The sequence below is a fragment of the Mytilus californianus genome, unplaced genomic scaffold (assembly GCF_021869535.1).
Source record: "Mytilus californianus isolate M0D057914Y unplaced genomic scaffold, xbMytCali1.0.p SCAF_5, whole genome shotgun sequence".
Lineage (NCBI taxonomy): Eukaryota > Metazoa > Mollusca > Bivalvia > Mytilida > Mytilidae > Mytilus > Mytilus californianus.
In genome coordinates this window covers 72,867,382-72,879,585 of record NW_026262701.1, presented here as the reverse complement: position 1 = coordinate 72,879,585, position 12,204 = coordinate 72,867,382, and the positions used below count along the sequence as shown (strand labels likewise).

General features: G+C 30.9%; 1 protein-coding gene across 1 annotated transcript; it reads right to left on the bottom strand.

Annotated features, from left to right (window-relative positions):
* Window positions 1-283: 283 nt before the first annotated feature.
* On the bottom strand, window positions 284-7,617 carry LOC127703029 (carboxypeptidase N subunit 2-like). Its single transcript, XM_052207410.1, has 2 exons — window positions 7,465-7,617; window positions 284-4,019 (listed from the first exon to the last, which is right to left on the bottom strand). Exon 2 carries the CDS (start codon window positions 3,997-3,999, stop codon window positions 2,434-2,436), a length of 1,566 nt encoding a protein of 521 aa, XP_052063370.1. The 5' UTR covers window positions 4,000-4,019; window positions 7,465-7,617; the 3' UTR covers window positions 284-2,433.
* Between the last annotated feature and the right edge of the window lie 4,587 nt (window positions 7,618-12,204).

Genomic DNA, 12,204 nt, shown 5'->3' with positions numbered 1-12,204 from the left:
AACAAAAAAAAAGACCTATCATTTTTCGATATTTTCTCCTTGGTGAGCGTCGTAGGGGTATATGTTGAATTTCCAAGTGAATTGTCAATACTCGTACTCAATTCCTTCATTTTATATAATGTAATTTATTAATAAAAACGATGTTGATTGGGTCTTAATCTGTGTGTTCAACAGCATATTTGTCATGGAGGTAGAACAGATGTTTTACAACAGTTGCTGTATGAAAGTCGAACTTTCTTTGAGACCTGTTAAATAACTAGGACCAATCAAGAAAAAGACAACATATTTGCATATTGCTTTATTTATAAAAATAAATATCGTTATTTAACTTATAATTTTCTACCAAAAAAGTTTCAAGTTAAAGCATAAGGGAATTCTGCAGCTAATGAAGTGGAGCTCTTCTAAACTGAACTGAATTGATCTATTTTAATTTTGACCCTCATATTTTTAAACTATAAATTTTTAGTTCGCTTGCTTGAGCTTGACCTATTGAGGTCAATAGTTTTAATAAGACATTAAAATATGGCAGGATACTATCATACAATTCACCAACAATTTCACATACAAATATCCATATTTATAATACGTGACAATGTATTCTTTTCTATTTCATTTAATGCAATATTTCCTGTGAATATCATTTTCAAACCATGCAGGAAATAAAAGTTTAAACTTTCAATATTGCTGCAATTGAGATTACAGTAATACGACCTTGACTTGTCGAAATATTATATTTTATAAACTATAAAAATATTATTTGAACGTCTATAATTTCTTGTCAAGGTATACAGATTAACTGAATTTCTCATTCGTGAAACGAGACCAAAAACAAAACAACAGTTAATCATTGTGATTAATAAAAAGTGAAGAAAACATAAACATTTATGAAATCTTTCACTAGTAAATCAATTTTCATCTGAAACAGTCATTTTAATCTGAACAGCTCTAAAATTCTGAACATTTCTCAAAATTCTGAACAATAATTTAAGTGATTTTCAGAATTTCTGTCAATGTACAGACTTCTCCGCCGCGGTAATTTCAGTACTGATCAGATAATTCGCTTGTAGTCAATTACAACCTTTTCAGTCTTTGTTTAAACTATTTAGTATTTTATATTTATCTGTTCAAACCAACAACATACTGACTTGTCTGAAAGGCTACTGAACAGTACTGAATTGACTATAATCGAATTGTTTGATCACTATTGAATTTTCCGCTGTAGACAAGTCTAAAAACTTGCTGAAAGACTAAACATGACTCAATAATTTATCGTTCAGACTTTTCATATGATGTAAAGATCAAAATGAATGTTTTAAACTATAATCCTTTTACCAGTGTTTTACGTTATAGAACAATTACTGTCTTTGTATAACCTTACTGAAGTTCTGTTTAAAATTCTTTTTAACTTTTGACTTAAAGAAGCAGTAATTAACTGTGGAGCTAGAACTATTGCTTGTAATGTTTTAAAGTAGCAGATCTGTCTTCAAAGACAGCAATACTCCGTGTTCAACTTTTAGTTCAATAGTCTAATAGTCGTAATGGTTGAAAACATATTTCCCAAAGAATAAAGTTCGCTAATGAAAAACATAAATTACTCACTTTGTTTGCACGATAGTGGACATGTATCCCAAGCATACAGTTGTAAGATTAATACACTAGTATTGTAAATTCAGAAATTGATGTGATGATAAAGAATGTGACGAGATAGACAATAATTAATAAAGCAAATGATAAAAGATATTCTATACAAAAAATATACAGGACTCACATGAATCAAAATATAGTTTTTGTTTATGTCGTTAATACGCAATACTAAATACACACATTTACTTCATTCTTCAAATAACATCAAATCCATTGTATCATTGGTAGTCCTAATAACAGTCAACGATATGTTTACTGGTCATGATGACTACTCAGACTTTCCTTTATCTTTGCCCAAAACACGACATTTCCTTGTTCGTCGTTCGGGTATTCAATATACGACTTTCGGTCAATTAATTCGAGCATTACTAGTGGTAGTTCTTGTGGTTTAACTTGTTCATAGAAAATAAGAAATAACATGTTTTCACCATTTCTTCCATAAATACTTTCCATCCTCGCCATATTAAATTCAAAATTACAATAATAGGACTCCAGAAATGACTTTGATATTAAACAGATTGTTTTCCCGCTTTGGTGAATAGCATTAGTAATATTAGTTGTAATTTCTTCCCCTGGCAAGAAATCACGATGATGAACGCATAACTTAATATTTCCATCGGCTTCTAGATTCGGAATACATTCTTTTAAAATAAATTCGCGATCTTTTTCTGCAAAAGAAATAAAAGCATTGTACTCGTAATGACTGTCCTGTCTTGACGGTATATGTCGCCAATATTTCTTCTTCGTAATGTGATATACATAACGTATTTTCCATCTGTATCTATACGCTTATCCACCTGAAATCACCACTAAACTGACAGCAACAGCCACAGATACAAGAGCTATTACGGCGGTAAATGATGCACAACTTCTTTTTAATTGTAACACTGTATGTCCAAGTGATTTGAAAACAATTTCAGTATTGTTATCAAAAATACATCTGTATTTATGAATGCTGTAGAAGTGATCTTGATTCTCAAGCATCCATTCGAGAAAAGGCAGAGAAAAACAACTGCAGCGAAGGGGGTTGTCTTTTAAGCTCATATTCAGACCTGATGTTTCGAACATCGATGATAATGCATTCATTGTTGTTTCGTTGAATGCACGAAATAAGTTTCCAGAAAGATCCAAAAATTGTAAATTCTTTGATTCCGCCAAGTCAAACGTTATTTCAGATATTATGTTATGGCTGAGATCAATCTCAGCTAGTAAAGGTTGATGGTGAAATATGTTAAATTGTAGAGAGCGAATAAAATTAGATGCCAGGTTTATATGTTTCAAATGGCTTGTTGTAGAGAAAATGTAATACGTATTACGTTCAAGATATGGTCCCAGTGTATTATTGTGTAATAACAATCTAGAAAGGTTTGTCAAATTTTGCTGGAAAATTGTAAAATGGTTGAAGGAAAAATCTAAAACATGAAGTGAGGCTGGAAAAGATGTGTCTTGAAATCCAGATAATAAGTTGTTGCTTAAATATAGTTCCTCTATTCCTGTTCGTTTCAACATATGAAAAAAAATATACGGAAATTCAATTGGTGTCCTATTACAATTTGTCAGTTTTACAATTTTTATGCCAGTAGACATCATATCAGACAGGAATCTTTTCTTGTCATTCATTCCTGTGAGGGAATAAGAGAAATCAATAAATCTTAATTGCTTTCTATAGGATAGTGTTTTGGATTTATAATTCACGATGCTACAGCCCGTTGCATGAATGTATTCTAAATAAGGCAAATTTTCAAATGTATAGTTATTCATATGCCACAGTATACAAAGCCCAAAAGTTATCGCTCTGAGATTTCGTAAATTTGAATAATCTTTTCCAAAAACGATTTCATTTGCCGTTTTTCTGACATCAATCTCAAGTGACTCTAGTTCTCGCAGATCTTTCATAACAATATCCTCAATATTTGGCTTATTGTCGGGTAAATTATCTTTAATATTGAGATATGTTAAAGAAAAAAGCGGTTTGCATATTCCATCAGGTAAAGACAAAAGACTGTAGTTCAAATTATTACTGTTCAAATATAATCTCCTCAATTTGTGAAGGCCGTCAAAAGATAAACGATCACATTGCGTTATTTCATTATAAGATAAATCAAGCTCAACAAGTCCACGAGAATGTTTAAATGCTCCGGAAGTTATTTGCTTAATACAGTTGTATCCTAAATTTAGAAAAGCTGTATCCGCTGGAAAAATTCCTATTGTTGACATTTTCTTGTTGGTGCAATCAACGTGAAGTAACGTTTCCTTTCTCCAATATTTGCATTGATTATTTTTTTGAAGATTATATTCCTCACAGTTTGCTTTCATAACTAAAGTTATTATTGATACCAAGAAAATATATGCCATCGTCTTCTTTATATATTGCTCTGCAATATTAGATAATGCAATAAATACATGTAAGATAAGCTGCTGTACTATATGTTTATCAAAATAATAATGGTATATTTAATAGTATCAAGCAAAATAAATCAGTTTGGAAATATAATCTACTAATCGATCAGACTTGATCTCTGAAATATAATTGATTATAAATTTTCCCCACATTAGCAGCAATATACCAACTTCACCTGCATAAGGGATAAACATTTCCCAACTCATCAGGTATTCATTCGCTTGCAGCTCCTACTCAGACTTTATAAAACGTCACCAGCGTCTGAGCAGAAAGTTGATGATCCAAGGTTATGTATAAAACGTCTCGTCTTTTTTTCCAAAAAAAAAAATCATTGGAAGATACCAAAAAAGAAAATAACAAAAATACCGAACTTCAAAATAAATTGGAAAGTGCCTTATAAAATGGCAAAATCAAAATCGCAAGCACATCAAACGAATGGAAAACAACAGTCATATTCCTGACTTAGCACAGGCATTTCCTTGTGTAGATCTTGTTAGTAAATGTCCCGTATTACCTTCACAAATAAAACATGGTCTTGAAGTATAGATTCTAGGTACTGACGTTGTTTATCATCTTAATTACGTGTTATAGTGTTCTTTTTTTATCCTTGTACATTTTTTACCTTTAGGTGTAATACCACCAAATCATAGTACGTCACATCCGGTTGCATACGAAAATAGGTCGAACAAAAATATTCCCTTGCATTTGACAGTTGTAGGTAATTGATCCTACATTTCATTGCAGTAAAACATTTCTGGGTCATAAACATATATCTTGGGTATTTCAAAGCACACTTATTTTTTTATTTGGGGTTTCTATAGAATATTTTGGAAACTTGAGGTTACATGGTTACTAAAGCTTGTACACAGGTTAAAAAAGGGGGAAAATTTGATTGGTTAACTTCCAGTGATGGTTATTTTCTTATATGCAATGAAATGTTATGTGAAATTTTTTCTATAGTACTGGACAGGATAAAACTTTACTCATGCCAAGTATTTCTTTATTTGAAACAAAGATAAATTCTGCACAATTTTTTGAAAAGTGCAAATTTAACAAAGACTAATAGGGGAAAATCAATGGTGGTATTACACCTTTACTGGTAATATACTTTAGGCGTGGCTAGGTACTTATATATGCCGGAATTTTGTTATTGTGCTATGGTCAATTTTGTGTTATTGTGCTATTGTCAATTTTGCATTCTTGTGTTTCATTTTTGCTATTTACTTTGTCTACAGAGTGTCTTAAATGTCATTTTGTTTTTCTTTTTCTTTGTTAAAATAGTTATTTGTTTTATGGTGATTAAGATTATATTACAATATTGACTGCTGTATCCCAATTTTTGACAATTTTTCCTATCATGTCTGTTTGTTTTGTAGGTGTCAATATAATGGCCTGTCATACCAGTGAGAGGTTTCTCTAGCTATAAAACCAGGTTTAGTTCATCATTGTCTACATGAGGAAATGCCTGTATCAAGTCAGGAATATGAACAGTTGTTTTCCATTCGTTTGATGTGTTTGAGCTGTTGACTTTGCAATTTGTTAAGAGACTTTCCGTTTGGAGTTTTCCTAGGAGTTATTTTTGTTATTTTACTTTCTACTAACCTTGACTTAAAGAAAACATACCAAACTCTGCTTTTATGTGTTTTGTACAATTACCTAACTGAACAATATTATTAATTTAAAGAACAGAGAAATACATGTACAAATAATAAGCAGCATGAAGTAATGATACTTGAACTGAACACCCAATACTTTTTGAAGTCAATTGTGAATGAAAATTAAGAACTCTAAGTCATCAACCATTGTATAAATAGAAATACGAAGATGTGATATGAACGCCAATGAGACAACTCTCCATCCAAGTCACAATGTGTAAAAAGTAAACAATTATAGGTAATGTACAGCCTTCAACACGGAGACATTTGCTCACACCGAACAAGCTATAAAGGGCCTCAAAATGACTAATGTAAAACAACTCAAACAGGAAAACCAACGGTCTAATCGATATAAAAAACGAGCATCGAGAAACATTTATGAACCACATCAACAAACGACAACCAATGAACAACATGTTCTTGACTTAGGACACATGCAAACAAATGCTGCGGGTTTAAACGTTTTAACAGGCGCCAACCTTCACCCTAACCCTGAAACAGTAGTGTAACATTATAACATAGAAAGACACACTATAAAATATCAATTGAAATGGCTTATCTCATCACAAAGACATATTAACAAAAAACAAGTAAACATACACTGAACGAATAAATTTGATCTATGATACAATATAAATACAATATTAATTAAAAATGGGGGCTGTAAAACAATGTCAATTGGATACTATAACCTGGTGTTAGACAAAATAACGTACACATTTAAATTTAAATATAATTTTGTTGTTAGGAGTACGGAAATATTTTTTACAAAAAAAAAATAATTTGTTGTTCATAGTACGAGAACAGAAGTGAAAATTTATCGTCATACTAAATACTTATCACATATTAAAAATAGTGAGACGAGATATATCAGAAAAAATAAGTAATCATTGAATAACAAAAATGCATTACAAATTGTGTCAACAGGTCAAATTAACACGAAAGTGCGATTTGAGACTACTCGCAGTTTCTGAAAGCTAGTTAAAAACCAAAAACAATTAATAATAAAAAATCATGCATCAGAGACTAAGAATACATTATACATATATATGTGTCATTTACATACTCTACTCTTAATTGTAAAAATAAATATACCATGTAACCAATCAGGCATAATCAATCGAATTCCGTGCAAATTATTCTTGGACGGGCAAAGAAAATAGAGCTGGATGCTAGGAAGGGGACATTCAAAACACATTAGTCGAAGAGAAACTTACAACATTGTGGAAAAAACGAAAAATTATCTTTTTCATTTCTTTTCACAAAAGTATTATATATAAATATCTAATGAAAATATCCATATTCTTCGTTTCTGTTAAATTTTTTAAATTTCTATCATATTCCTTCTATCGGTAATGATGGTTTCTATACTAATCTTGAATATCAATTAAGAATAAAAACAAAACAAAAATATTTAAATGTAGTCTTTTGACAGACTCGTTTTCGTTCATGAGTAATAGCATTAATGGTACTTTTTTTTCTGCACCAGATGTGCATTTAGACAAATAATAACTCTTCAGTGATGCTTGAGGCCAAAATATTTGAATATCAAAATACAAATACAAATTAAATGGCCGTTTCGGTATCTTAAGGACCATGGGTAATTTCATTGTTCGTACCCCAAAATGAAAACGTCACGTCATTGCTTGAATTTTATTGGGGTGTTGTGAGCGAAACACAGCGTTTTGGTGTACGCTTTTTAAAATACTACCCAGAATGCAGAATGGTTTCTGAAACGACGAATTGGCAACTATAATAACTTACCTTCTTTGAATTACACTGGACTTACAAAATAGTTACATCCGAGTCCTTTAACATTCGTAATGATGCATAAAGTATAACTTTATTAGTCCTTTTAAAACAACAACTTGAATCTGCTGTGAAATTTGTTCAATCATTAATATTTTTATACTAGTACTTAACTTTGTACGACTCTGTAGATGGTACGACAAAGCATATAGGTCAATATTCAATGTCATCGATACAAATTTTAAATGCAGGAAATGCATGATCATAGTGATCTATAAATATATTGAATACAGTGCAATCTGTTAAATGACAAAAATAAACGAAAACTGATATAGAAAAGTGTTATCACAAGTGGGAATTTATATAGAATCAATATAGAATTATAGTTTTTTTGTATAACAGTAATAATAATAAGCCTTCAGACTCGTGTAACTTTGTTAAGCCCTTTACCGACTAAGGGTTATTTTGAAATTCTCCAATTTATAATTAGATATAAATACTATATATTTCAATAAAAATTTCTGTTTTCCTCTAAAACATCGTCATTTAACACATTTAATAGTCCTGAGATAACAATGAACGCAGTAAAAGTGCTAAATTACACAGAAAAACAAACAAAGATTGTTTCACTCACACATTCTGAGAACTTTGTTTACAACTCAGTTGTCGCACGAACAGATATTCTACTACCTCTCTATATCTACAAAGCGAAAAGGTTTAAAGTTTTACTTGGTACACGAATATTATCTACAAAAAAGTAAAATAACAAAAATACCGAACTCCGAGGAAAATTCTAAACGGAAAGACCCTAAGCAAATGGCAAAATCAAAAGCTCAAACACATCAAACGAATGGATAACTACTGTCATATTAATGACTTGGTACAGACATTTTCTTATGTAGAAAATGGTGGATTAAACCTGGTTTTATAGCTAGCTAAACCTCTAACTTGTATGACAGTCGCATATAATTCCATTATATTGACAACGATGTGTTAACAAAACAAACAGGCATAATAGGTAAAAATGTCAAAAATAGGGTTACAGCAGTCAACATTGTATTAATATCTTAATCACTAAAAAACAAACAAATATGCCAACAAAGAAAAACAAAAAGGTATATAGACAAAACACATTAGTAAAAACGAAAGACAAGAATACAAAATTGTACCATAGTACAATAACACAATGACTGGATGTATAAGTCCGAGCCACATCAAATGGATATTACCAACTTTCCTCGTTTAACCGTTCATCACGGAACAACATGGCGATATTAGTAACACATCGTTCCCATTGAAAAACTATGAAAAATAACATGTTATCTTCTTCTCTCTTACCAATAGGCCGAATATTATATACTTCAATGTTCTCTTAAAATATGAAAACAACACGTCAAAAATTTAATGCGTCCGAACTGCTTTGTTTTATTTACCTTCACCAGGAACGCCGAAAGCCGAATTTTTCAAAGTGCGAAATTATTCATTGTGTTTGTTTTCTCTTGAAGAAAACACATCATTTTTTCAAACAGTATAAAGGATGATAAAAACAAACCCCATAAAATTTTACATGCCTCTCTAAACTATTTTTGATTCCATATTAATATCACTAGATATTTTGAATAAGAGAAGATATTTTACGACCATTTTTGTCCCATTGAATTAAAAAAGAATCAAAACGATCAAATCTATCAAATAATATCATTTAGATGTTCATAAGACATAAATAGTCTGTCGAGTATCAGGGTTAACATTTATTTTTTGTCTAACAAGTTTAGGGTTTCAAACTTCTTGAATTTAATACAAACATGTTACAACTGTAAAAAAATGCCTCATTTTTGAAAACTTGTCATTAAACGTAAGCTTCGAGGAAAGGCTTAATAAAGACCGTTAGTATGTTACAGGATGTCTTATACAAAGATGTTTAGGAGTAAACCTATCTTGTTTGGCAAAGCCTTTGTCCATTTTCTAAATTTGGCAAAGCTTTGCGTGAAATGACCGCTGTTGTTTAATATAGAACATAGGAGTTAAATACAGTTTTTGATTCATATCTCAAAAACGATAGCAGTGAGAGAAAATCTTTTTGTATTTGAATGATCAACCGATCAAAGTCTATCTCCTGTGAAATTTTCCGAAAAATTGGATAAACCATTTTTGAAATGTCAATTTTTAGCTTATATATCTCAAAAACTAAAGCAGTTAAAGCAAATCTGACATAGGGTAGAATTGATCAGCTGGCCAATGTCTATCACTGTAAAATTTTCAGAAAAATAGGACAACCCATTTTTAAGTTATTGCCCCTAAAATATCAAATTTGGTTTGAAAATTTCGCAGTTCTCGGTTATTATCTTGAAAACTATTTTAAACAGTATAAATGACCAGAACAATAAGATATACAAATAAGCCTAACTTGGCAGAAATCGTCAAATGACCCAATATAGGAGTTGTTGTCTATAAATGATGATTTGTACGCCTTTTGCATTTTTCTTTATGAAACTATAGTTGATAAAGAGAATCTTACGATTGTACAAATGTTCGACAAGATATTATCTACAAATAAGTAAACATGGACGAATCGTCAATTGATCCCTTATAAGATATATTACCCTTGAAAGACTAATTTTAATCATTTTTGTGTTTGTTGCAGAACATATGAGAAATAAAGAGCAATTGTAATAAGCAAGCATGTTTATCAAAATAAGATCTACAAATAAGCTGAATTGGCCGAAATACAATTTTCAGTTGACCACTTATACGATTGATTGCCCTTGGAAGATGTTTTATCCATTTATTCATTATTTGTAGACACCATTATAGATGGCGAGAAATTGTAAATAGCAAAGATGTTAACCACAATAAGATCTACAAATAAGTCAACAATGCCGAAATTGTCAACTGACTCCTTGAAGAATTAATGTCCTTGAATGACCAATTTTACCTATTAAAAATATGAATTATTAGAAGAAACAAAGTAGTGCAACAATAAATAGCAAAACTGTTCAGCAAAATAAAACCTACAAATAAATCAACATGATTGAAATTGTCAATTGACCCATGAGAGGAGTATTGAAAATTAATTTTGTCCCATGTTTGCAGTTTTTTTGCACAAAATATGATAGATAATAGAGAGAATAGTAAAAAAAAAAACCAAAAACGTTCGATACAATAAGATTAAAATCCGTCATCATGGCCATAATTGACAACCGACTCCTTGTATAAGTTATTTGATGATTGTTATCCATGTTTTGCATTTTTGTCAAAAACTATAGGTGATGGAGAGAAGGTCTTCAAATAAGCAAACATAACTGATTGCAATTAAGGAAAAAAATAAATATCAAAATGGCATATTTTTATCAAGTGAGCGATTCAGGCTTTTGAGAGCCTCTTTGTTATTCTTATCAGGCAAGTATCATTTATATCCCATTAGTTTCCTGCTTTAACCATGTCTTTAAAGGAGAAGGTAATTATGATAATACAAAAAATAAGAAGATGTAGTATGATTGTCAATGAGACGACTCTCCACCAGAGACCACATGACATAGACGTTAACAATTATAGGTCACCGTACGGCCTTCAACAATGAGCAAAACCCATACCGCACAGTCAGCTAGAAAAGGCACCGAAATGACAAATGTAAAACAATTCAAACGATAAAACTAACGGTCTGATTTATGTACAAAACAATGAACGAATCAAAACAAATGTGATATACAGCAACAAACGACAACCACTGAATTACAGGCTCTGACTTGGGACAGGCACATACAGAATGTGGCGTGGTTAAACTAGTTTGAAGGAGCCAACCCTCCACTAATCTGGGATAGTGATGTAACAATACAACATATGAACCAACTATAAAAAATCAGTTGAAAGGGCTTAACTTATCAGATCGATACAAAGCAGACAGACATCAAACAAAAAACACATCTCGGACGTGGCATGGTATTTATACATCCCCACAACAAAAAAGACACCAAATACAGATCTGAGAGTACTCGCAGTTATTCACAGCTATTTCAAAGCCAATAACAACTAATAAAAAAGCATGCATCTAAGACTTAAAATCAATCAGTACACATCCAACATCCAAAGGATTTATGTAAAGACGCTATTAATAGTCCGAGAAAAACATGACTTTGTGTAATGCCAAGATACAGGTATCGACAGTTTGTATAGCCATGGATGTGCATATGTATATAAAAATAATTTTTAGTTTGATTTTAATTTACTGAGACCACTTGTGTCCTCTTGAATTAAAAAATCAAAATGATTTACAAATCTATCAAATAATATCATTTGGATGTTCACAAGACATTAGTGTGTCAAGTAAAAAAGAGCTTCGATCTCTTTGAGAAATACTTTTTCTATAGAAATCCTTTTTTAAAATATAATGGATTACAAATCAAAAATATTATTTTGAGAAGTAATAGAAACTTTAACAATATGCCGATGAGCATTTTATTGTCATTATAAGTGGGGTGACTCTTGATTTTTAGTTTTGGTGTGTGTAAAGACTACATGTTATATTTGAACTGAATTGCGGAATCAATATACTGAAAATTAATTATACTATTTTATAAACAAGCAATTGATATGAACAATGTTTATCATATTTAAGTGAATATGGGTTTTGTCCTACTCACTTTTTATTGTAAATATAAAATGACTATTGGGATGACTTAATATAGGTCGACTGGATCAAGAATCGATCACAGTATATTAAAAACTTAAATGGTTTGTTTCATTTCTTCATATGAG

Bases quoted from the DNA above. Each gene is read 5' to 3' on its own strand.
- LOC127703029 (XM_052207410.1), bottom strand. From the start codon at position 3,999: ATGGCATATATTTTCTTGGTATCAATAATAACTTTAGTTATGAAAGCA.